The sequence below is a fragment of the Natrix helvetica genome (assembly GCF_964273705.1).
Source record: "Natrix helvetica genome assembly, chromosome: 2".
NCBI lineage: Eukaryota > Metazoa > Chordata > Lepidosauria > Squamata > Natricidae > Natrix > Natrix helvetica.
Genome location: NC_138552.1, coordinates 239,358,660 through 239,384,720, shown reverse-complemented (window position 1 = coordinate 239,384,720; position 26,061 = coordinate 239,358,660). Strand labels below are relative to the sequence as shown.

Sequence of the window (26,061 nt, the reverse complement as noted above, 5' to 3'; positions counted from 1 at the left end):
ATTTTAACTTCAGTTTTTCTGAACCACTTTTTTCATATCATATAAACATTAAGCCCCCATCCCTACCCCCTGCATTGTGCATTAGTTAAAAATTGTAATGTTCCCTCATAGGGAATACCACAATAATAAAATGGAGAGAAATTATGAATATTATTTCTTATTTTTCCAAATGAGGACCATTCTGAGGATGAGCACTTGGAAAGCTATACAGAGAATGATTATTTAATATATATTTTTTCTTCTGAAATTATACATGAGCTATAATATATGATATCATTCCAATCAGCTAAGATCTCTTTCTCTAGTATAAATTCCTGACAACGAAGATGGAGAGTAAAACTAGAGGTGTTCCCACTGCCACAGTGTAGGGCTCCAAAGTGTAATGTTTAATTATACTATATTAACTATGAGATTTATAAACTGCCACACTGCAGAGGTTCTAGGCTGTATTTGAAATAGGAAAAGTTGATGCTGAATTAATACCAATATTAGTTTGTTGGTAGAGCACAGCATTGAGATAGTTACTGATTCCCATACAGTAATTTCTAGAATATATAGACAGTTACTGATTTTCATATAGTAATTTCTAGAATATATTGCCATAAAACATAGTGATAGAGATTAATTTGATAACTTTTTAAGATACATATAAATGAGAGATTCATTATTTTATTCCCCAATAAGGCGATGTGCATAAAAAGGGGTCCAATGATAGAAAGTAGAAAGTTTATTCTAATTATACCAAAACATTTTGTGAGGAAGGGGTGTGGTTAAGAAGTGTAATAAAAAATAAACAAATCTTGTAGCCATCCATTGCTGAAACATTGAGCTGAAATAAAAATCTTTTGATCTGACCCATAAGAAAATCCTCATTTTCTTATATCTTCATAAAAATGGAAACTTGGAAAGTAGTTTGTAGGTTTTATGTTGTTAAAGGTGTAGAGTCATGATTTTTTTCAGAGAGTAGTATAAAAATATTTGACTTTTCTCATTAGGAAATAGAAGCACTTGTAGCTAAACTTCACAAAGATGCATTAGTTGTAGAGCAAGTTCGAACTTTGGTTAAAAAGGATGAAGAAACTATGACTGCGGAAACTAAAATTGTGGAAGGGTATGCTAAGGTACACAGTTTTCAAGTTTCTTCTTTTGATGACATCATAACAAGTATTGCAATCAAATGTAATTTTCCGCCCAAAAAGCGAGGGATACTTTGTATGGAGTGCAAAAATCTGGAAGACCTTCACAGGTCAGCAAGAGATTAATTTTTTCTATAAAAAAGGCGCATGTTTGTTTTAAACAATTTTGCATATAAAAATAGTATTTGTACATGCATATCCTGTGAACAAAAAGTGAAACTCTACCCTTTCTTCATTTTTGTAGCAAGTAACAGAAGAACTCAATACTGTATTGCCATCTTTGGAGAAGGCCCTTAGTGCTCTTGATGCACTTGACAAAAATCACATTGCAGAAGTTAGGTAAATATATTGCTTATTTCCAAGGATTTCTAAACTGAGGATTTCTTGTTATCAAAAGGCATTAGTTTAGTGAACACAATATTCATTAGTCATATTAAGTTTACATTTATGTATCCTGATTCTTGCTAATGTAAGAAATTATTAGCAGGAATAGTAAGATACAATCAAAGCAATAGATTTCTCAATAGAAAATTGCTCGTGAAATGTTTCATATTATTTCTCATTTTTATATTAAACTGCAATCTCCAAGGTTAGAAATATGCATTACATTTCTTGGGCAGGTAGCATGTTCAGTATTTGCATGTTGAGCATTAAATGTATTGTACCTTGATAACTGAATGTGAATCGGGTTGTTTTGACAAAAAAATGATTTTGAATATAATATATTTTATGTTCTTTTTCTGTATAACTCAGAGTATATACTCATCCTCCTCAACTTGTTTTAACTGTTATGAATGCAGTCTGTATTCTTCTTGAAAAGAAACCAAACTGGGCAACAGCAAAATTACTACTTTCAGATCCAGGATTCCTTAAAAAATTGGTTACAATTGACAAAGATAATTTACCAGAAAAGGTAAAAGAGTTAATTTGCAAATAGATTGAATTTTTTTTTTTTGCTTTTATATACATAAATCTTCAAATAAGAGATTTTAAAAATGAAACACATTTCCTGGGGTCTAGCTTGGGGTTTCATTGCCACCAGAATCCAACTAATTTTTCCTTACTAGATTGTAAGGTATCTTTTGAAAGAAACAGATACAAATAATACATTACAGTCAAATTTCCTCTAATTCTGCAAAGTTTGGTTTAATCTTTCACAGTCTTAATTATCTTGTGAAAAACTGGCTCCTGGTCCATTTACATTGCTTTTTGCTGTGTTATTCATCACAGGACAGCTGTTTTTCATTCCCCTATGTAGATTAAGTTGGTGGGAGTTTGAGACAAAAGCCTCAGTGGTAGAATTCTAGTTCATAGTTATATCTATAGTTCATATCTAATGAACTATGTCTGATAGCTTTTAAATAATACAATACAATAGCAGAGTTGGAAGGGACCTTGGAGGTCTTCTAGTCCAACCCCATGCCTAGGCAGGAAACCCTATACCGTTTCAGACAAATGCTATCCAACATCTTCTTAAAGACTTCCAGTGTTGGGGCATTCACAACTTCTGGAGGCAAACTGTTCCACTGATTAATTGTTCTAACTGTCAGGAAGTTTCTCCTCAGTTCTAAGTTGCTTCTCTCCTTGATTAATTTCCACCCATTGCTTCTTGTTCTACCCTCAGATGCCTTGGAAAATAGTTTGACTCCCTCTTCTTTGTGGCAATCTCTGAGATATTGGAACACTGCTAACGTGTCTCCCCTAGTCCTTCTTTTCATTAAACTAGACATACCCAGTTCCTGCAACCGTTCTTCATATGTTTTAGTCTCCAGTCCCCTAATCATCTTTGTTGCTCTTCTCTCCACATCTTTTCTACATCATGGTGACCAAAACTGAATGCAGTATTCCAAGTGTGGCCTTACCATAGATAGAGCCGTATCATAAATAGATAGAACCATACTATAAATAGATAGTAAAATATTTCACTTTGATTGATTGATTAATTTGAATATTGAAAATAAACCATTTGTTTTTGTGACTTTAATCTTTATTGAAATATTATTCATAGTCTTTTTTTGCTTCTCTTCCCTTTTTCTTTTGTTTTTGTTTGAAGATATACTATTCTCTTTATATTGTTGTGCAGTTTATAATTTCCTTTTCTTGATAAATTCAGTGCAATGGAATTATTAAAAAAACAAATAAATAGATATTAGTTATTGATTGAAGATATGGAAGAATTGTACATGTATCTCTTACACTTGTCATTTTATTATTTATTTATTTATAATTAATTATTTTGTATTCATTCTAGGTTTTTCTGCAGTTAAAAAGATATGTGAGGTCGCCTGATTTCAGCCCAGTGAAAGTGGGACTTGTGTCTGTTGCATGTTGCTCCATATGCCAGTGGATTTTAGCTCTGGATCACTATCATATTGTTAAAAGGGTACCTTTACATGGGTTATTTTCAATAGTTTTTAAAACAATCCATCATATTTGCCATATTGTATTTATAAGGGGAAATGATTCTACCTAATTCTGGAATATGTTGCTGATTTCTGTTAAAGGCATTTTATTCAGAATTGTCAGAGGTAAAAAAAAACCTCCAATTGTCTTCTTATTTTCTATTTACTTTTCTGCTATTTTAATTTTCTACCATAAAACAAATGTAGAAATATACCTGGATTCAGGCAACTCAGTGAAGGAATGCCTGGAAGAAGATTGAAATATACAGCAATCCTGATTTAATATTTTATTAAGCAACTAATTGAATTGTTTTTCTCATTATCTCCATTTCTCACCACCAGAAGATAGTTTGAAGTATCTAGTCTCTAGAAGATTGGTCTGACAAGAAATGGGTCAACTTATCTTTTCATTAAGAAAATAGTGTTAAAAGTAACTTTTCTCCTGTTTCAAGAGATTCAAACATGTCATTTTCATTTGTATGTCACTGCAACTATGAAAAGTATTTAGTCGATAATATCAATAGAAGTAGTCCCTGACTTATGACCATAATTAAGCCCAGAATTATCATCATGAGTTGGAAATAAACACTGGAAACTGGCAAAAAATGTTATAAAGTGTTTGCAGGATGCTGCAAACAGCTTTAAAGGTGAGTTGGTTGTAAAGCACTGAAAATGTGCTCACATGACCATGGTGTGTGTGTGTGTGGCTATTGTAACTTCAAAATCAGATCATTAATGGTTTTTGCAAGTCTGTCATAACAGTCGCTAAGTGATTGGTCATAAGTTAAGGACTCCCTATGTTCTTCTCTTCCAATCCTTGTGGGAAAGGATCTCTTCAAGATTCAAGAGAACAGGAACTGATCACTTCAAGATTCAAGAGAACAGGAACTGATCTTGATACCTCCCTTAAAATAATTACATAGAATCTCTTACTAGAATTTTCCATTTCCTGTCTGGATTTCTTCCCCCTAGTTTTCAAGGGCATTTTCCCTTTGCTTCTGTCCTGTCCCTGCAGGATTGTTATGAGGAGGATCGCAGGAGGAGAATAAAAGGAAAGGTTGTGGAAGAGTTTCCAAGACTAAAGGGTCATTTTACCCTCAGGGGAAAAAAGAATCACCTTCCAAATCTTCCTTTTTGAAGCTCAACTGTAAAGAATACTTACCTACTAGCTTAACATTCCAAAGTCATTTCTAAAGCAATCCTAAAAAAATTCCTTATAGATTTTCCTAAGTTTAAGGAAGGAAAACTAGTATGTACTTCCTAACCCATTGGGACCTAGGTTTAGAGAATACAATGTTACTCAGATGATATGGGCAGTGTAGAAATTTGATAAATAAATAAATAGATGTCCTTGAAGGACCGAGGAAAGTTTCATTAGCAAGGCAATGATCAGATTATACAAGAGGAAAAGAACCACATTCAGACCTGCACGATACTATTACCATAGCTATTCTAATAAAAGTAGCTTTAGGTTTACACATTGTCTGTTTCTTAGTCTGGTCGACCTTCTAGGACTGACATTAGTTGATCCAAGTCTTTCCTCTGGGACAAGTTGGTAAATGAAGTAATGACTGATCACAATTTCAGATTTGTGGGAAGGGAGAAGGATTTCTGAAATAGGACAGCTTCACTTTTGGCCCCTATTCCATAATCAAAGATGACACACATTGTTCTGAATTAATTTTGGTTCCCATGTCCAATAGGCATAGTTGAGGACTGGCCAGATGAAACCACTCTGGATGCTCTGTGCAGATGAGTAAAACCTAGACAGACTTTCAGTATCATTCACATTCTTTTGATTCAGAAGAATCAGAATATTGCCACACAGAGATGCGAAACACTCATTATATTATGAGCAATGTGAAATAATTAGGATTCCTACTACATGACAGACGATATACATTTGCTATTCAAAGCTACCCCAGAACTTGTGCTTTTACTAAGGGTAATGAATAGTGAAATTGTGTTACCAATAATTGTATTAACACATTATAATTACATTACAAATTTGCAGAGAAATATAAATAGCCAAATTATAATTGATGTTCAGCATAGAAAGCTATGATTATTTGGTCAATTTGCTCATGTTATCATATAATCAGATTGTGAATTTCTCCAAGATGCATCACTGGCTAGTGATCAGGACAGGAGAACATACAATATAAAGATGTCACAATATAAATATGGTAGAAAATTAAACAGAAGACTAGAAAGAAGTTCTCATAGAGATGCTGCTTTCAGGAAAATCCCTCAAATGCAGTTAGAAATATCAATATAATGATTAGTTGGTCATATGTAAATAAATGTGTCTATATCAAGACATTTGTGACATTTATTTCATTTTCCTCTAAAGTTTTAACTCTATCAGTTTCATATTGAATTGTAAATATATCTTGTTTTTTTTAGTTTGTAGATCCAAAGCAAGCAAAGGTAGCAGAAGCAGAGGAATTACTGAATCGTGCACTTAGTAAATTAGCTGAAAAACAAAGATGTTTAGCCCTGGTAAAATAGATATGTTTAACATATGCCATCATATTTACATAATTTGTTAAATAATAGAAAATGCATATGCATCTAAGTAATCCAGATTTCATTTGCTGAAAATAAAGTCATCTTTATTAGCTAGAATAATATATTGTCTCTCAGTGTTTATATATTGTATATTAATCACATTGTAGCTCTAAATGACATTTTCTCTCACCATTGTACTTAAAAGTGTTTCAGTCTGAGTAGAGAGAGTGAAGAAATAGTGATGGAAATAGTTTGTTTCTAGAATGATCGAAGAATCCTAAATTATCCTAAATAGTTTATAATATGTTCTTTTCAATGATCTCTGTACTTCACTTAAATTAATTCTGCACTTGCATAGAGACTCATTCAGAAGATGTTGTAGAGCTGAGCTTTTTGGTGGGAGATAGTGCTTCCTATTTCCTTTTGCTCCCACAGCAACAGAATTGCTTGGTGCATGGTGCATTCTGACATCTATTTAGAGCTACTTTTATTCATGGCCTTCCTTTTGTTCAACACCAACCATTTGGATTCCTCATTTTTGCATACCTTCTTCACCTTAATTTCATTTACCCTAATCTAAAATGTTAATTTCATGAAGTCTAGTCCCATATTAAGCACAAAAAAACAACTGGGTGACTTTGGGCTAGGTAGTCTCTCAGCTCTTGGGTAGAATTCAGTGACAAATCACTTCTGAAATCATGCCAAGGATAGCCTCCAGGTAGCCATCTGGAGTCAATGGTCACTCAAAGGCACGCAAAAAAAGAAACAATATATAAAACTATAAATATTTAATGTTATATTTCATTATCTCAATAAACAAATAAATTAGTCTTTGCTAATATTGAGACTAAAATTGACAGGGTATTAATGCTTCTTGTTCCTTATCCTTTGCTTAATTGGCAAACATCTGACTTTTTGGAAGCTGACATTTACAAAGCTTCTACCAGTTTTTAGTCAACTTCAGAAAAAGTTCCTGTAAAAGGCAGTGTCAAGACACTTATGTATTATTCCCAAGTAAAATGGAGGTATCCATGTAGCCCTAAGCTTCACTTAAGAGTGTCTTCGTAGATGATCATCATTTTGCCAAATCATGATTTTTTTTCATTACCTGCATACATCTACATGATTAGTATTCAGGTCATCAACTGTCTGTTTTATGCTGTACTCCATATTTTTTCATTATATAGTGTATTATGATTGTCTTGATACAACATGATTATGAATACAAACTTATTTTCCTCTCTATAAAATGGTATCGTATCACTTGCAATTCCTATTCCTTTAGGCCAGGAGTGTCCAAACCTGGGAACTTTAAGACTTGTGGACTTCAACTCCCAGAATTCCCCAGCCAGGCTGGCTGGGGAATTCTGGGAGTTGAAGTCCACAAGTCTTAAAGTTCCCAAGTTTGGACACCCCTGCTTTAAGCAATTATTTGATGCTTTTTCATGTAATCTTAGAAGCAAACTTTCATCCTTTTCACTACAAAAAAACTCTGAGTAGAATAATCAGTTGTCAACTTGATTGATGGAGGGAAGCCCGCTAGTGAAAATTCCTTCTTTACCATATTTATAGTTCCAGCAGTTAGAATCATAGAGGAGTACATATATGCTGTGTGCATCCATATATTAAGCTCCATGTGAATTAACTTGCCAATTAATTCATGTTTAAAATGAATTCTAAAATAAACTTCTAGCTATCAGCTAGAAGTTAACAGTTCAGAGAAAAATGTTCATTTGGCAAGGTTGTGTTAGATTATCATTTAGAATGGGAAATTACTTGCAAAATAATGCAAACGATACATAAGGGTGAAGTTGGGAAAACAAAGTTGCTTGTCTGTTCTGATAAAGCATGGGTGAGATTCCCTGTTTTTTTTAATATTTTTTTTATTTTTAATTTAACAAACATAACACATAAAATCTTCCTTCTTTACATACTGTAGAAAGTGTATCAGTTGGTTACAAAAAGGCTTTCGTGCATCTCTTCCACAGTCAACAAACATAATTCATATTAAGTATTTTAACTCAGATATTTATACATGTTACCATCATCATACCTCCATTTTCATTTGACTATAATTGTTTAAACATCCTTCATCATAAAATATACCAAGATTTAATACATAACCACATACTGGCATTTCATTTACTATTTCTAAAATCCTCCAATAACACTGAATCCTTATGTCCTATCCTAGCTAAACATCCATAATATTTAGTAACAAAATTTTCTAATCCTCCTTTCCAAATCACTGTTTACAATTTACATCCAGTTTCCTTTTGTACCCATACATATATATACATTGTTATCATTATCTCTCCTTTATTTGACTATATCCTGTATCATAACATTTTCCCCATAATAATCAAGACTCCTTGCTTATAAAATCTCTCATGTAATTTCGATGCCCTTCTTCTGTTTCCTTAATCAGCTTATCTTTGATTGTCAGTAGTGTTATCAATGATGTTGCTAATAAAATTTCTCTCTTTAAATCCATAAATTCTTTTGTTTTTTCTTCTTCTGTATCTTGGGGTAGAGTTCCCCTCCATTTAATTCCTCTTTCAGTATTCCACTCTTTCCATTTCCAGAAACAAACCAATCACCATAAATATCAGCAAATTTAATTTCTTCATGGTCATTTTCCTCTTTGGTTTTTAGGTTTCTAACCTCCACTTTTCCACTTGATAAGCATCTCCAACTTCTTCATCATATTTTACTGTTAGATGCTCTAAGTCTTCCAACTTCTTCTCTGTCCTCTCAAATATGTTTGATAATTTCTGAATTTCTAAGAATATCTTTTGCAGACTTAAAGTTTCTTTCTGCTGTTGAAATTGTGCCATTATCTCCAGCTAACAAACACTGCTGCTCTAGCTTGGAATGTTTTTACAAGATTAAGCATAGATTCACAATAAAGTTTTATTTTCACTTTTCTCTGGTTGAAGATATACTTCAAAGGGACATCTGTATGCTTTTCTTCTTATCACTCTCTATAAACAAGCAGTGAGAGTGCCAAGCCAGGATAATCAGCAAGAAAAGTAAAAGTGTTTCATTTCCAATACACAAACCTCCAGCCTCCAAGTAGCAGTGTTATTGTTGCAATTTTCTTTGTTTCTTTTTTGTATCTTTTTTGTATTTCAAGTTTTTAAAAAGTCCGATTCTTGAATGAGTTAGAAAAACACCCACAGTAATGAAAGAGAAGAATTTTAGTCCATAGGTTACAAAGAATAATAGAAGAAAAAAAAATAGAAGAAGAAAACTTAATCCATTCATTTTAAAAGGCTTGCATAAATTCCATCCATGAACATAGCATTTAAAAAGTGAGATAACCCACTGTCCAAAACCATTCCAAACTTAATTCCGCCGCTTATTTCTTCTGTTCTCCAATTTAAATTAATTTAAAAAATTTTATAGGCAGTCTCTTTTAAAACAGTAAAAATTCCTCACCAGCTGGAAACACTTTCTCTTTCCGTATCCTTCCATTTTGGAGTCGCCCCAACTTCATCAGCCTTGACTGGATTTTTTGTCGCCGGCTTGAAGAACTTCCCTTGCATCGATCAGGGACCTTACGATGTCCCTGAGATCAGCAAGACATGTTCTTCCTGTTCACCGTCTCTGCGGGATGGTTTAGGTCTGATTGGACCACCTAGTGGCAAAAGTATCGGCTGCGGTCTCAGAGCATCGAGACTGCACGGCCGTATCGTCAAGACGTTGGCTCTTCCCCAAGATTCCCTCTGTTTTTAAGTGACTAGAAAAGGAGACAAATTTATAACTGATAAAAAGATGGGAAAGTAATAATAAAAAGTTAAAGTAAAAAAGTTCTTCAGCATATTATTAGAGGTAGATCTCTAGTCAAACTACACAGTTGATTACTAAAAATACTGTAGCTATAGTTAAGCAAGCAGTCTTTGTACACAGTCCTGCTGAATCTGCTCAGAAAACTCATGCATAATAATGTTTAAGTGGGCATAGTTTTGTTCAGAATCTGTATAGTAGCCCTGTAAAAGCCTCATAGTAGATATTATTGAGTTTCTTTTTTAAAAATTATGCAAATATAGCAAGTAATACTGGTTCAGTAGAGTTTTTAAGTAGATTTTCTCATTTAGAATTTTTAAAAAATTCTACATTTTCAGATTGAACAACATCAACAAAATTTAGAAGCATTGTATGATGAAAGTATTGCTGAACAGGAAAAACTTGCAGCCCGAAAAATTCAAACGACTCGTCGTTTACATAGTGCATCTATATTAAGAGTAGCACTAAAGGATGAAATGGTATTACCTTTTTAATCTGCTCTAATGCTTAAATTCAAGTTTCATTCTTTATATTTTCAGTTGCTTTTTCTCATTGAATCTTTCCCATGTTATATACTTAAGTGTTGGGTTATATCAGGGGTGGGTTTCAAAAAATTTTATTACTGGTTCTGTGGGTGTGGTTTGTTTGGTGGGTGTTGCTTGATGGTCATGGTGGGCATGGTTTGTTGGTCATGTGACTGGACAGGCGTAGCTGGTTAGTCATGTGACTGTGTGGACATAATCATGTGACTGGGTGAACGTGGCCAACTTGACCTCACTCATGTCAAGGGTGCCTTGCCTGGCCTCTCCTCGCCTCAAAGGCCTCAATGTCTATTTATTTATTACTAAAGGCCCAAACTGTACTATTAATCCTATGTATATATGCCATATGTCTACATACATATTACATAGTATAGAGGGTGTATAGGCACACAAAAAGATACATTATCTACTATATTTGAATTTACCTGATTGGTGATTGGAGCTGTTTTCTACAAGGGGGGAGTCAGAGAGACAAAGGTAGGTACCCTTTAACTCCATTTGAACTTTCCTGAGGCTGGTGATTGGAGCTGCTGGCTACAAGGGGGGAGTCAGAGAGACAAAGAGGACTAAAGCAAAATCGCAATAATACATTCTGGATTAGTACAGTTGAGATTGTGATTTTATTTTATTTCAAAATGACTGGCTTAGTTCAATGTAATAGCTGTTTTGCACCTGTGTTTTGCAGTACTCTTTTCAAATTTGGATACTGTCCCCTTTGTAAACAAATTACTAGTCTACATAGACAGATTACCTATCTAGAATCTCTAATCTGTGCTCTCCAAGCAGAATATTAGGTGCCCAATTTGGCCATTCCACACTATGGAGATGCCACGTTATCAGCCCCCTCTACCGCAAGGATCCCGCAGGAGAAGAGCAGTCTGGACAACCATGGGATCTGGCAGGGTGAGAGCTGTGAACCATAAAGACAAAGCTTTTGCTGTGACCCAGCATAACAGATATAGCGCCCTTGCTGACCTTAATGGGGATACTAAAGAGAAAGGTCAAGGTAGTTGTCATAATGATAACTCAAATAAGCAGGGATCGTGGTCCAAAATGAAGAACTTTCTTTGGAAAGGCAAAATGGAGACCCAGCTATCACACATGAGTCGCACAAGAAGATTAAGTTATGTAAAAAGAGAAATCACCTTCTGGTTGGTGATTCAGTCGTAAGGAATGTAAATTTAGGAAAGGATATGAAGGTTTTAAAAGAGGTAAGGTGTCTGCCAGGTGCTACTGCCAACAGAGACAAGAGGCGTATTCTTAAGATACTCAAGAATGCAAGTAAGGACTGTGACGTTGATGCTATTATACATCTTGGCACAAATGATCTGTCCCAAAAAGATGTACTTTCTGTTAAGAATGATTTCCAGAGCTTGGGGTATGAACTTAGTAGGGTAGGTTGTAGGCTTATCTTTTCAGAGGTTTTACCAGTATATAAGGAACAAAAAAGGAAGGGCCAGCGTGTAGCAGAGTTTAATGTGTGGCTAAAGGAGTAGTGTAAAAGGGAAGGCTTTGGTTTTATTAGTCATGATGCCTGCAGCTGGTCCAATGAAAAACTGTAAAAAAGAGATGGCTTGCATCCATCCAAGAAAGAGACTGAGTTAGTTGGCATTAAATTTGCCACCCCCAGGCTTCAGGAAAGCCTTCTGCGTGCATGCTTGGGGGGGGATCACACGCATATGGGCAGGTGGGCAGGAAGGATTGAGTGGGCAAGCATGTGCAATAGCGCGTATGCACAATTTTGGCACACCATAAGAAAAAAGGTTCTCCATCACTGCTCTATACTACTTCAGACAAGTAACTGTCCAGTTTCTTCTGAAAAATTTCCATTGATGAAACACCCACAACTTCTGAAGGCAAGCTGTTTTACTGGTTAATTGTTCTCACTATTAGGAAGTTTCTTCTTAATTCCATGTTGCTTCTGTCTTTGATTGGTTTCTGTCCATTGCTTATTGTCCTGCCCACTGGTGCTTTAGAAAATAAGTTGACCCCCTCTTCTTTTTGGTAGCCCCTCAGATATTGGAATTCTATTATCATGTCACCCCAGTCCTAATTTTCTCTAGATTAACCATACCCAGATCCTGCAATCATTCTTCATATATTTTAGTCTCCAGGCCTTTAATCATCTTAGTTGCTCTTCTCTGCACTTTTTCTAAGGTCTCAACATCTTTTTTGTCACATGGTGACTAAAACTGAATGCAATATTCCAACGTGGTCTTACTAAGGTTTTATAAAGTGGTATTAATACTTCATTGGATTTTGATTCATAAAGCATTGTAGAACTTGCTATGGCAAGAGTACTGATGGACATCAAATTGGATAGTTTTGAAAGAGTATGGTCACACTCATGGAGAATAAAGTATTGCATATTGTAGCTACTTATTATGATGGCTACTTACCATTTCTCGCTGGTAAAGGAATACCAGCGATCAGCAAATAATTGGTGTACTGCTTTTGAACTCCTATTCACATCTAGTTCAGTAATAGTTTCCTCTTATCTTTGCTACCGGTTGGGAACCAGGAGCATGCAAGTGTGTGTGCTTGCTTTGCTTGCGTGTGGTGCATCATCGTGATGACGTCTCGGTGAGTGGGCGAGCCTCCTGCAGCCGCCACTACCGGTTCAGCTGAACTAGGGCAAACTGGCAGAATACCTCCTCTGATCTAGTTGGAAGCCTTATAATCTTCTAATTGATATTTTGTTTGTATGGTGGATGAGATTTGGTTATCAGAACAGGCAAAGGAGGACATGGAATATTGGTAGTGATGACAATGATATTGTTGGGAGAATAAAATGTGTTCCTGTTAGCCTCAGATACTAGGAAAATAAAATAAGCCAATTTTTTAAATAATAGAATGGAATTCCTTTAGAATGATTGGATGACCTTTAGAAGTTAATAGTCTGGTTTTATTTGTTTCTGCTTTCCATTAATGTTTTCTTGATTAGATAGGGTAAGAATGCACTGTCTCACAACATTTCTGAACCTACTTATGGCACTTTCAGGAGTGAGCAACACAAAACTCCTGACTTGACTTCTCATTTAATTATGAGTTCTATACCATATAAGTTAAGCAAACTAGGAAGACTAATATTCAAATTTATGATACATAGCTATGTATTTTTCTTCCTTAGGAACACTGGAAAGAATCTGTTAATAACCTCGATCAAAGATTGCAAGGAATTGTGGGTGATGTCCTTATATCAGCAGCTTGTATTGTCTACAGTGGAATGTTATCAGCAGGGTATCGTCAACAGCTAGTTGATGACAGTTTGAAACTCTGCAGTGATAACAATATTTTGGTCTCTCCAAATTACTCATTGGTTAACTGCATGACAGAAAAGAATGAGGTAGCAAACACAGAGAAAAAATAAGAATGAAATTGTTTTATTTATGTTATCTAAAAACTGTTCTCAAATTTAACATTTCTTTCTCAGATTACACTTTCTATCAGTTAAAATAATTAATAAATAGTTGTAGTATTTATTAGAATTTCTTTGAGAAAATATACTATGATTTACAGAATTGTTCATTATTTCCATAATTAATGCATGGGAGAGGGGGGGTTAATATCATAGGCAAGATTATAAATCTATAAAATCATTTTATAGATCCGCAGATGGCAAAATGCAGGCTTGCCACATGATCAATACTCCACAGAAAATGCAATACTTGTTAAACATGGGCAACGGTGGCCTTTACTAATTGATCCAGAAAGGCAAGCTTACAAATGGATATGTCAAATGGAAGGCAGCAAATTGCGACAAATCAATGCTACAGATGCCAATTACTTAAGAACAATTGAATATGCTTTACAGTTTGGTGAATCAGTCCTTCTGCAGGTAATTCGACTTCAACACAGACAGCACATCCAACATACAAATGAAGAAAAATGTAATGCAATCAGTGCAAAAAATGAGCACCTACGTTATAACATAAGAGGTTTTGAAGAACTACAATTCCCTATTTACTATTAAAAGACTTTTTTTTAAAAAATAGACAGGGCTTATTTTACTAATTATTATTGGATATAAATTAAAAGTTAGAATTATGAAAACTATTAAACTCCAGGTTTCAAAGTGGTATAGACAAGTTCATTCTTTCCAGGGTACTTTCCAGGAAAGAATAGATATTTGTTTAACAAATTTATAAGGCTGCCCATTTATCAAAAGGAACTGTGGATAGCAACAAAAATAAAAACATAATATAATTATTTTTTTTAAAAGCAAGAGACAGAGATAAATAAAGTTAGGTTCTGGTAAAATTCATAACCATAAATCAACCACTCTATACCAGCTCCATTAATATCTTGGTCTCAGTCAACAGAGTGAAAGCTAGGTCTTCACTGCTTTCCTGAAAGTGAATAGAATAGAATTAGAATAGAATAGAATAGAATAGAATAGAATAGAATTCTTTATTGGTCAAGTTTGATTGAACACACAACGAATTTGTTTTCAATGCATAAGCTCTCAGTGTACATAAAAGCTATAAGTGATAAATTACTATCATAGTCATCATAAAAATCATCATAAATCATAAGATGCAACACTTAATAATAGTCATAGGATACTAAATAAACAATATAAATCATACTAGGAAACTAAATAAACAAAATAAATCGTAAAGATACAAGCAACAAGTTATAGTCATAAGTAGAAAAGGAGATAGGTAATAGGAAAGATGAGAAGAAGAATACAGTCTTACTAAATAGTTTGACAATATTGTGGGAATTCGTTGCTTAGCAGAGTGATAGAATGGCGGGGGTGGGGACTGTCCTTATGTGTAGTTGTTCTGGTGTGCAATGCCCTATAGTATCGTTTTGAGGGTAGAAATTGAAACAATTTATGTCCAGAATGTGAGGGGTCTGTAGATATTTTCACAACTCTCTTTTTGATTTGTGCAATATACAGAACCTCAATGGAAGGGAGGTTGGCAGCAATTGTTTTTTCTGCAGTTCTAATTATCCTCTGAAGTCTGTGTCTGTCTTGTTTGGTTGCAGAGCCAAACCAGACAGTTATAGAGGTGCAAATGACAGACTCAATAATTCCTCTGTAGAACTCTTAAGCTTTCTGAATTGGTGCAGAAAGAACATTCTTTGTTGTGCTTTTTTGATGACGTTTTTGATGTTAGGTGTCCATTTTAAGTCTTGAAATATTGTAGAACCTAGAAACTTGAAGGTCTCAGATCTGCTGTTGATACTATGTTGTCTAGTATTGTCAGAGATGATAGTATAGGAGAGTTTTTCCTAAAGTCTACCATCATTTCTATGGTTTTGAGTGTGCTTAGTTCAAGATTGTTCCGGTCGCAGCACAGCTAGTTGTTCAATCTCCCATCTGTATGCAGATTCATCATTGTCTTGAATAAGACCAATCACTACTGTATCATCTGCAAACTTCAGTACTTTAATAGAGGGATCTTTTGAGATGCAGTCATTAGTATATAGAGAGAAGAGGAGAAAGCACACACACCCGGGGGGTGGGAGGGCTGTGATAATTGTACATGTATCTGATGTTATTTTGCCTAGCTTCATCTGCTGCTTCCTGTCTGTTAGAAAGCTTATGATCCACTTACAAGTGTGGTCAGGCAGTGCTAGCTTATTTAGTTTAGTTAGAAGAATATCTGGAATGATGGTATTGAATGCCGAGCTGAAGTCTACAAAGAGGACCCTTGCATAAGTCTGTGGAGATTCAAGATGTTGTAGGCTGTAGGGCAGAGCAATATTAATAGCATCATCTGCCGATCTAATTGCTTGGTAGGCAAACTGCAACGGGTCTAACAGTGGATCCGTGATGATTTTCAGGTGGGCCACCACTACCCTTTCAAAGGTTTTCATAAATATGGATGTAAGAGCAACCGGTCTGAAGTCCTTCAGTTCTTTGATGGAGAGTTTCTTCAGCATTGGGAAGATAGCAGAATGTTTGAAGCAAGAAGGAACATAGCAATCTCTAGTGATTTATTAAAGATGTAGGTGAAGATGGGGACCAGTTGATCAGCACAATCTTTTAAGCAAGAAGGAGTTATTTTGTCTGGGCCTGGTGGTTTTCCTGGCTTTTCTCTGTGAAATAGACCTTGCACATCATTTTCTGTAATCACCAGAGGTGGGGGGCCCAAAGGGATGGGGTCAGTTGTAGGATCGGTCTCATCTGAATCATAAGATAGAAATATACAACTAAGTATGATATACTCTAGAGCTAGACCTTTCTCTTCCAACCATTAACAACTGGGCATTGGCAGAAAGAGAACTGCTGAAGAACTGTATCTCTACTCCATCCTCCCTAGCTAACCCAAAGGAAAATCGTGATCATCAGCATCTTAGGAAAGTCAGGATGAATACATTATCCTCATCCTAAAATGCGAATACTCATCAATGGTATCTCAGTATGATATCCTGATCTGAAGCTGACTCTAATGGATCCAGATAATCTGTTGCTTTCAAGGGTCTTTCAAGTTATAGAAAGACGACCTACTAAACAATCTTCCTCAAAAAAGAAAGATCACAGATTAGACCCACATGGCCAAAGTTTAATTCTGAGCAATTCCAAAACTGACAGATGCTTCATGTAATCCTCCCAACAGCTCTGCAAAGGTTCTTGTAACCCTCCTCTATACAAACATAATGAGGTCCAATACATTCTAACTATTATTTATTGTAGTATAAGTTTAAGGTCCAGTGACACTGTAGGTATAGAAGTTAAGGCAATCCCCCATTGCCTAAACCAGAAGTTTAGGCAATATAGGAACCTCTAATTATTTATTCCATTCATCCCTTACCATCTGCATATTAAATTGACTTACTGACAACGAACATTTATAGGAACTAATCATAGTTTTTTTTAGTTTTAAAAGATTTAACCAGTTTTTCTAGCAACCTGGGTGTCTCAGAAGCAATGCAAACAATGTTAGCAAATGTTGTAACTATAAATATTGCCAATGAGTTATATTGATAGATGATATTTGTCTCTTAGTACAGTATATGTTAAAAATTCATCCTCATCAACCAATTTTGTTGTATTTAAGTACAATAACAATAAAGATAAATTGATCCAAAATCAATGTCCCCACTTTCATCCAATTTTTCCAAACCATCTTTCCCCCAATTTTTAATGTTGGATTTCTCCATAAACTCAATTTAGCATGGGGAAAAGTATTAAATCTCTTTTTTTATATATTAAATTCCATGGCTTTTTAATTGCTATGAATATTTAGGAGATATTAGAGCTCTATTATATTCAGATCTTAATATTGTCCATCCTATTAAAGGTGCTATAAATGTATATTCCAAAGTTGTCCAAATCAGAAAATTAACATCAACTGTTGGCTTTCAGTATTTAATATTTGACAATATGCAAGCATGATGATAAAGCCCAGATTTGGAAAATCAAGTCCTACCTCTGAATGAGGGATCCTTAGTACAGATTGATTTTTTAAACATAGGATAAATTTTCAGCAATTCGCCTGAATTTCCTGACATATCTTAGTCTATTCAGTTGGGGACTTCTCTAAGAAACTTTTCCTTCAGTCGAGCACTATGAAAATAGAAAAGCGTGAAGAACATACCTTGTTCAAATCCTAAAGTACAGGGGATAGTTGTGGAACAAAGCAATTTCACCCTTAAGGAATGCCTCGGGGAAAAATTAAGTTAAGAGCTACTTCTCCTAGGAAAAGGGGAAGCAAGAAAATTAAATCACAGAATTCAAATTAAAAATTTAAATGTTGATCTCACTAAATTGTTTCTATTTTACCTGCTTGAATAAAATCTTGGATTTTAGAACACTCATTGCAAACAGGATGGTTAGGAGAGACTGCATCTAGCTTTTTGCTATGATGTAGTATGGACAGTCTTGGTTCTTCTTCTCCTCGTATTGGAAATTAACTTCATGGTTCTATATAATGTGGTTTTAAGTGAAAGCCTGATATCTTTTAGTTATTATTTGGATAATCAAATAAAACACTCCAACTCTAATAATGCAAGACAAGTTATCAAATCAGAAAATTAATTTATCATTGACATCACTTCCCTATCAATGTAATAGTTGAATAATAAAAACATTTCTAGTTTTCAGCTAAAGGCATTGAGAACTAATCTGGCTAGTGGTTAAGAGGTTAGACTCGAAATGGAGAATTAGATTTTAGTTCTGGTCCTGTTTTCAACTTTTATTTTCAAGTTCTAGTCCTCCTTAGGTACAAAAACCCAGCAGAGTGATTTTAGGCAAGTCACTCTCATTCTCATGTTTGAAAATGTGGCCCCAAAATACACATGTTCTATGTAGCTGGCAAAAGCTAAGGAGGCTGGTTTGAAAATATACCGACATGCATATAGACATCATTGAAGAATTGCATGAGAAAGACGAAGTGAGAAATAAAATAGGAATTCTTGTTCATTCATGCTTCTTATACTGTGATCAATTTATAACGTTTTGTGCATTGTTAAGCCGTAGCAATACATTAGTGTTCCTCACTGGAAGCAATTTCTTCATCAAAAAAGAGCAAAGTATAGAGTATCTTAATTACCGTAGGAAATGCCTTTTTCAAAGATCAGGAAAGTTACTTACTGTATGTAATATTGACTACAGTCTTGTGTTTTTTAGGATTGTCCTGAAACATTGGATTCAAATATAAAATCAATCTTAAGCAAGGAGATCTACAAAAAAGGAGGACAAGAATTCATTAGAATAGCAGATTCTGAAATTCAGTACAATTCAGACTTTCGGTAATTGCTTGTATAAGTTGAAATTTGTACCTTGAAAGAAAGAAAAAGACTTCTAAATATTTCCAAGTCATGGGATATATTTAAACATTTGTTGGAGTTTATTCATGTGGATTATTTGCAAGCAAATTCCCAATAAGGGAATATAATGGCCACTAAGTAAAAACTATATTACTGCACTAATATTTGCACTATTATGACCAGAAATGCCTTGACCAGATTTTACTGCTGTTTTGCGGAATGTTATTATTTGAAAATTGTCTACTGCTAGATTAAAATTATTTTTAAAACAGTATCAAAGTATATAAAACCATATACACCACAGAAACCCATAGTGAGTTATGCACTATAAAATCCAGTGCAGTTCACAAGCAACAGAGCTACTAAAACTATCTAGCACCTTGGATTCTAGGAGAAAAGGTGCTTCAGAGCATATGTGCATGCATGCATAGCATCAGTCAGTAGCTCTTTATACCTAATGCATATTTTCCCGTGATTATGCATTTTATTATTATTTATGTGATTATGTTGCAGAAGAAAATGAATCTGGGAAAAATGCAGCTATTTGAAGGGGTTAACAATACTGTGTGAGCACTCCTGTACATTCCAAAGCACTTTTCTCTTCAGATATCCTAATAGCTACTTCAGTGGCCACTCATAGATTACTTCTCTAGTAAGATTCATACTGCTGTGTTAGAACTAAGTATCAGTTGATGAAGATCATTAGATCATCTGAGCATACTTACCTGGAATATTTGGACCTAGTGCTTGCCTTTCCCTTTTATATTGCATAATATAAAAATACAAAAGGGGTATTTTTCTTTACAATTAAACTTAAGGCAAGACATAGGTTTATCATATGTGTGTGTTCCTTTTATCCTCTAAAATTGAAAGATTTTTAGTCTGTCCAAAAATAGCAGGGTGAAAAAGAAACCTGCCCTTTCTTTGCATCCCACAATTCATTTGTCCTCTATTCTTCTTCCAATGGAGAAGAAGTTAGAGAAAGAGTGGAAACTATTTCCACATCCCATATTCTCAAAAGTAAATGCTTTAATCCTGTCCTATTTTATAACAGGGCATATGAATATCTCATTAGTCAATAATTAATCAGTGAGGCAGAATACAATACAATACAATACAATAGTAGAGTTGGAAGGGACCTTGGAGGTCTTCTAGTCCAACCCCCTACCTGGGCAGGAAACCCTATACCGTTTCAGACAAATAGCTATCCAACATCTTCTTAAAGACTTCCAGTGTTGGGGCATTCACAATTTCTGGAGGCAAGCTGTTCCACTGATTAATTGTTCTCACTGTCAGAATGATAATGGTGCTAGAAACTAAACATGAGGAGACTGAGACATACAAAATGTACAGAATAAAAAGAAGCAGCCAAGTAGGAAAGTGCCTGAAAAAATATTATTCAAAACACAGCCTAATTATTCCATCCAAGAATGTGTAAAATAATTGCTATGACTGAGAAAAAAGCAGATTGCAGATGCAATGTAAGAAAAATATTATTAGATCATTATTTTTACCTTGTTAGAAGTTCCTATTATTATATAAATTTATATTAGAGATACTTTAATTTAGACTTCTTTACACTTAGTCATAGTTTTTCCATTTTATATATTCAAAAAATCTTGTGCAGAGGATTTTTTCCTAATGGATATGAGTTACAATTAAAGATTATGACATAGATTGGTATTTTATATGAAAAAGTTTTATGAAAGCTTTATAGATTGGTATTTTATATGAAAAACCTTTATAAATACTTGTGATTATTTCAGATTATACCTGACAACGCAGAAACCCAATCCTCATTTTCTGCCAGCAACATGCAATATTGTTACAATGATAAACTTCATTTTAACATTCCATGGTTTGCAAAATCAGCTTTTATCTGCAGTTGTAAATAAGGAAAAACCTGAACTTGAAAAACAGTACTGCGAGTTGATGGAAAGCATATCAATTGATCTGATAGCACTACGTGAATATGAACAAAGATCACTTCAACTTTTGCAAAAAACAACTGGTAAATAAAATTTTGAAAAACTTTGTATATTTTATATCATTTTGCAGAAAGTATAAAATGTTATTAAATAGAATTCAAAGTCCAAAAAACATTTTTTAAAGTTTCTTTATCTGTGTACAAATGCATATACAGGTGAAACTCAAAAAATTAAAATATTGTGCAAAATTTCATTTGGATAGTAGAAACATAAAAGCTAATAATTCCCAACTCACATGTTCTTCAACTAATACTAACATAATTCTGCATCATAATAATTATAATTGAAGGACACCTTCTTACAGTCATTTTCATTGCAATATTATGATTATCCCCAAATGCCTTCCTATAACTCTCTACAGTTTCTGTTATACAAATAATAATGAGTTAACATTGGTAAGTGGGACTGGAATTTCCATGGCTAAGCAATGCAGTTGTAAAGCATGATGTCATGTAACTACATCATTTAGGGATGGCAAACCTGAATTTCGTTAAGCAAGGGTCACTATAGTTGCTTTATCAATGAGATGAGTGGCATAGAAATTGAATAAATAAATAAATAACCACAGGTCATTAAGCAAGGACTTCCTCACAATTTCCTGCAGACGTCCAACAAGCAAAATCCCAGGGTCCAGAAGGGTGCACAAGGGACTGGCATTGCATGAGTATGGCATGTCTTACGAGGGCTGCTGCAGGGTTTGGGACGATGCAACAGGGCACATGAGGGGCTGGTGTGGCATGACCACATGTAATGGTATGTGGGAAAGACCTTGAGAGACAGGACAAAGAGTTGCTGCTTAGAGTACATTCAGATAAGGAAGGACATAGCCCACAGCAGGGGCATGTGTAAAGCAATAGATTCAGAAGAGATCCTCTCTAACTTCTTGGACTGTAAAGGCGATGACAAAGGATCTGTACTTTCAGACTGATGCCAGTCTTCCCAGGTAGGCAAGAAATAAAACATGACCAAGAGAACTAATTCTACTTTATTATATGGCTATACTAACACAATCATGGAAGTCTGAAATACAGTCCAAGAAGATGGTTTGAATTTATTATATACCTTGATACAGTATAACTAGTATACTTATAGAAAAAGATACAGATAGAATGAACTGGAATCTTGTATTTAAAAATATACACAGGGATAGTTCTCATTATCTTACACTTAAGGGTGTCCCGTTAAATATGACTTATATTACATATCTCTTCCAAACATGAAATGAAACATGCAGTTCTGACACTGTTCATATTTTCCATGGAACTCCAAATAATACTTGTTGGTCATAGTCCCCTCCAACAACAGGCACCTCCATAAGTAAAAATATGTGTTTCTCTGGGACCAGGCAGGTATAATGTGAGCCCAGGAAAAGGTGCAGCCTTTTAAAAATAGTTCCAACAACTGCAGCAAGGTTTCATTTTTCCCCTGCACCTTTTCAGATCCAAAAAAGCTATATAGTTCTAGTAATGTCACATAAAACTATATTTTACTAGTTCCATAACTTTGCTAACAAGATCTCCTTGTTATACTGCTTTCTGGTTTGTAAAGTGAATATTTAATTTAGAAAATATAATTATTTAATTTATTCTATTCTACAATTCAATTACACTTTTTTACAGGGCACCTTTTAGATGACCAAGATCTCATTGAAAATTTGCAGCAAACAAAAATTACCTCATCAGAGATTTTTCAGCATGTAGCAGATTCAGCAGCAACAGAAGTCACCATAGAAGGATTGCGTAAAACGTATATTCCTATAGCAACTCGTGGTGCTGTGCTCTACTTTGTAATATCAGATCTTATACACATCAACCATGTCTATCAGTTTTCACTGAACTGGTTTCATAAGATCTTTGTAGACTCTATAGTTAATGTGAAGAAAAGGGAAAGTTCTCTCAGTGATGATCTTTCAAGTACAAAAATAAGTGAATATAAGATACAAAGCGAAGAAACCTTAACGGAAAGTGAAACTGAGATAGATCACTTCAAAATGCATATTAGTGATATAATTGAGACACTAACATATCATGTCTACAAGGTACTTAAATATTATAATACATAAATTATTTTTGGCTAATAGGACTTGCATATGTATTTGGCAAATGTGGCAATGTAAATGTGTTATATGTATTTTTTATTTTGCAGACAGTTTCTTCAGCTTTATTCAATAAAAATAAGCTATGCTTTGCTTTCCTACTGTGCACAGCAATCATGAAAAATAATTGTGGTGAAAATGTATTCACAAATAAGCTTGGATTTATATCAGAGAATGAGTGGAATTTCTTCCTGTACTCTAGCATGATAGCAAACATTAAGCAACCATCAATCTCTGACTGTGCTGGTAAACAAAAAATATTTATATTTTCAGTAAAGAAATGTGTAAAGATAATAGTGTGTCTCAGGAATGGATTTCATCATCCTTGAATAAATATATAATGTACATGTAAAATGATAGTAAGAATTGATCATAGAAAACTATAAGTAATCAACATACCATATTTCAATTGAGCTAAGCAATTACTTTTAAATTTTATAATGCTGTCCCTGAAATTTTTGTGAACTATTATTAATTGGGTTGAAAATTGTCAAAATAATGAAACATGAATGCTGAGAAAAATTAATGAAAAATTAATCAAAGCTTTGTTTGTTTTTTTCTAATGTTATGGGCATTGATTAATGGTATAATTTTCTAAGTATAAGGATTTGTGTATCTATTGTGCATGTGTGCGTATGTGTGTGTTTTGTAAGTGTGAAAATGGTGATAAGTCACTTTTTTCAGTGCTGTTATAACTTTGAACAGTCACTAAATGAAATATTGTAAGTTGTGAACTACCTGACTATGTCACGTGACTTAAGATAAGAGAAAATGGAACAATTAAATGAATAACAAACGTTTATTTTTCCCCTCTCTTTTCCTAACATTTCTCAGATCAGATATCTATTCCTACAGATGTTTCTTCCAAAACATAAGTAGATATTTGCTTATTTAGCTCTTCTAGCCAAACCCATGCCATCAAACAACAGGAACTTGTATAAATTCCTTTTCTCTTAGCCTTAATTATGTTGTTTTCCTTCAGTTGCTTTATTATTTCCTTATCTATTTTAACAGTGGAGACAGCAGAAGTACCTGCTATCTATTCCCAAGCAGATATTTGATTTGTTCTGTATTAGAATTACAGAATCGTAGCTTTAGAAAGCCACACAGGCTTTCAAGACTCACCAAGCACCTGTTGGGTGCTAGAATCCAAATTATTTTTTCCTATTTGACAACTATGGGAACTTAACCGAAGCATATCAGACAGGTGAGTATCTAATCTTTGCTTGAACACATTGATGAAGGGTACAGGGAAAATGATTCTCTTGGTAAATTGTTCTGCTGTAGGGTTGTTCTTATTTTTAGGAAGTTTTTTCTAATATTTATTCTAATATTCAACTGAAATCTGTCTTCCAGTAACTTAAATCCATTATTCCTGGTTCTTTCTTTTGGAATCAGAGAAAAACTATCTTGATCTTTTTCCATCTGACATCTTTCTGATATTTGAGGAGTGCTATCATATCATATCTCAATAATCTCTTCTAAGACTAAAGTTATGAAATTCTTAGAGTCATTCTTCATAGAATTTAGCTTCTAATCTCCTTGTCAAGTTTGTTATGGTGCCAAGAATCACCTACAGTTCTGAAGTTCCTTTGATCCAGTAGAGTATGCCTTGTAATGGTCATCCTTTGTAGGATTTTATACAGATTGGTATCTTGAATCCATGAGCAAAATTGCTTTGCTCAACTCTTTAGCTTTTAGCCTTGGTAAAGATATGCAACACTGTCTGCTATTGTCACAATTAGCATCCCGTTTTCTGGGTTATCTTGATATACAGTGGGGCAAAAAAGTATTTAGTCAACTACTAATTGTGCAAGTTCTCCCACTTAAAAAGATGAGAGAGGCCTGTAATTGGCATCATAGGTAGACCTCAACTATATGAGACAAAATATTAAAAAAAGACCAAACAATCACATTGGCTGATTTGGAAAGAATTTATTTGTAAATTATGGTGGAAAATAAGTATTTGGTCACCTACAAAAAAGCAAGATTTCTGGCTTTCACAGACCTGTACCTTCTTCTTTAGGAGGCTCCTCTGTCCTGCACTCATTACCTGTATCAATGGCAACTGTTTGAACTTGTTATCAGTATAAAAGACACCTGTCCACAACCTCAAACAGTCACACTCCAAACTCCACTATGGTGAAGACCAAAGAGCTGTCAAAGGACACCAGAAACAAAATTGTAGACCTGCACCAGGCTGGGAAGACTGAATCTGCAATAGGCAAGCAGCTTGGTGTGAACAAATCAACTGTGGGAGCAATAATTAGAAAATGGAAGACATACAAGACCACTGATAATCTCCCTTGATCTGGGGCTGCACGCAAGATCTCACCCCGTGGGGTCAAAATGATCCCAAGAACGGTGAGCAAAAATCCCAGGATCACACGGGGGGACCTAGTGAATGACCTGCAGAGAGCTGGGACCAATGTAACAAAGGCTACCATCAGTAACACACTACGCCGCCAGGGACTCAGATCCTGCAGTGCCAGACGTGTCCCCCTGCTTAAGCCAGTCTATGTCCAGGCCCATCTGAAGTTTGCTAGAGAGCATTTGGATGATCCAGAAGAGGATTGGGAGAATGTCATATGATCAGATGAAACTAAAATAGAACTGTTTGGTAGAAACACAACTCGTCGTGTTTGGAGGAGAGAGAATGCTGAGTTGCATCCAAAGAACACCATACCTACTGTGAAGCATGGGAGTGGCAACATCATGCTTTGGGGCTGTTTCTCTGCAAAGGGACCAGGACGCCTGATCCGTGTACAGGACAGAATGAATGGGGCCATGTATCATGAGATTTTGAGTGCAAACCTCCTTCCATCAGCAAGGGCATTGAAGATGAAACGTGGCTGGGTCTTTCAACATGACAAT

At 34.7% G+C, this 26,061-nt stretch overlaps 1 protein-coding gene across 3 annotated transcripts in view; it reads left to right on the top strand.

The window, feature by feature from the left end:
* DNAH14 (dynein axonemal heavy chain 14) overlaps positions 1–26,061 on the top strand; it is a 231,631-nt gene that overhangs the window by 154,569 nt on the left and 51,001 nt on the right. Inside the window, exons 57-68 of one of the 3 annotated variants that reach the window (XM_081942265.1) lie at positions 996–1,121; positions 1,381–1,475; positions 1,890–2,049; positions 3,388–3,519; positions 5,945–6,040; positions 10,177–10,317; positions 13,511–13,561; positions 13,988–14,218; positions 18,965–19,086; positions 20,871–21,115; positions 22,712–23,130; positions 23,238–23,433. In XM_081942265.1, the coding sequence (XP_081798391.1) occupies positions 996–1,121; positions 1,381–1,475; positions 1,890–2,049; positions 3,388–3,519; positions 5,945–6,040; positions 10,177–10,317; positions 13,511–13,561; positions 13,988–14,218; positions 18,965–19,086; positions 20,871–21,115; positions 22,712–23,130; positions 23,238–23,433 (2,014 nt within the window). Of the gene's footprint in view, positions 1–995; positions 1,122–1,380; positions 1,476–1,889; positions 2,050–3,387; positions 3,520–5,944; positions 6,041–10,176; positions 10,318–13,510; positions 13,727–13,987; positions 14,219–18,964; positions 19,087–20,870; positions 21,116–22,711; positions 23,131–23,237; positions 23,434–26,061 lie in introns of all 3 variants that reach the window. The other 2 variants (XM_081942263.1, XM_081942264.1) reach the window with 2 other exon arrangements.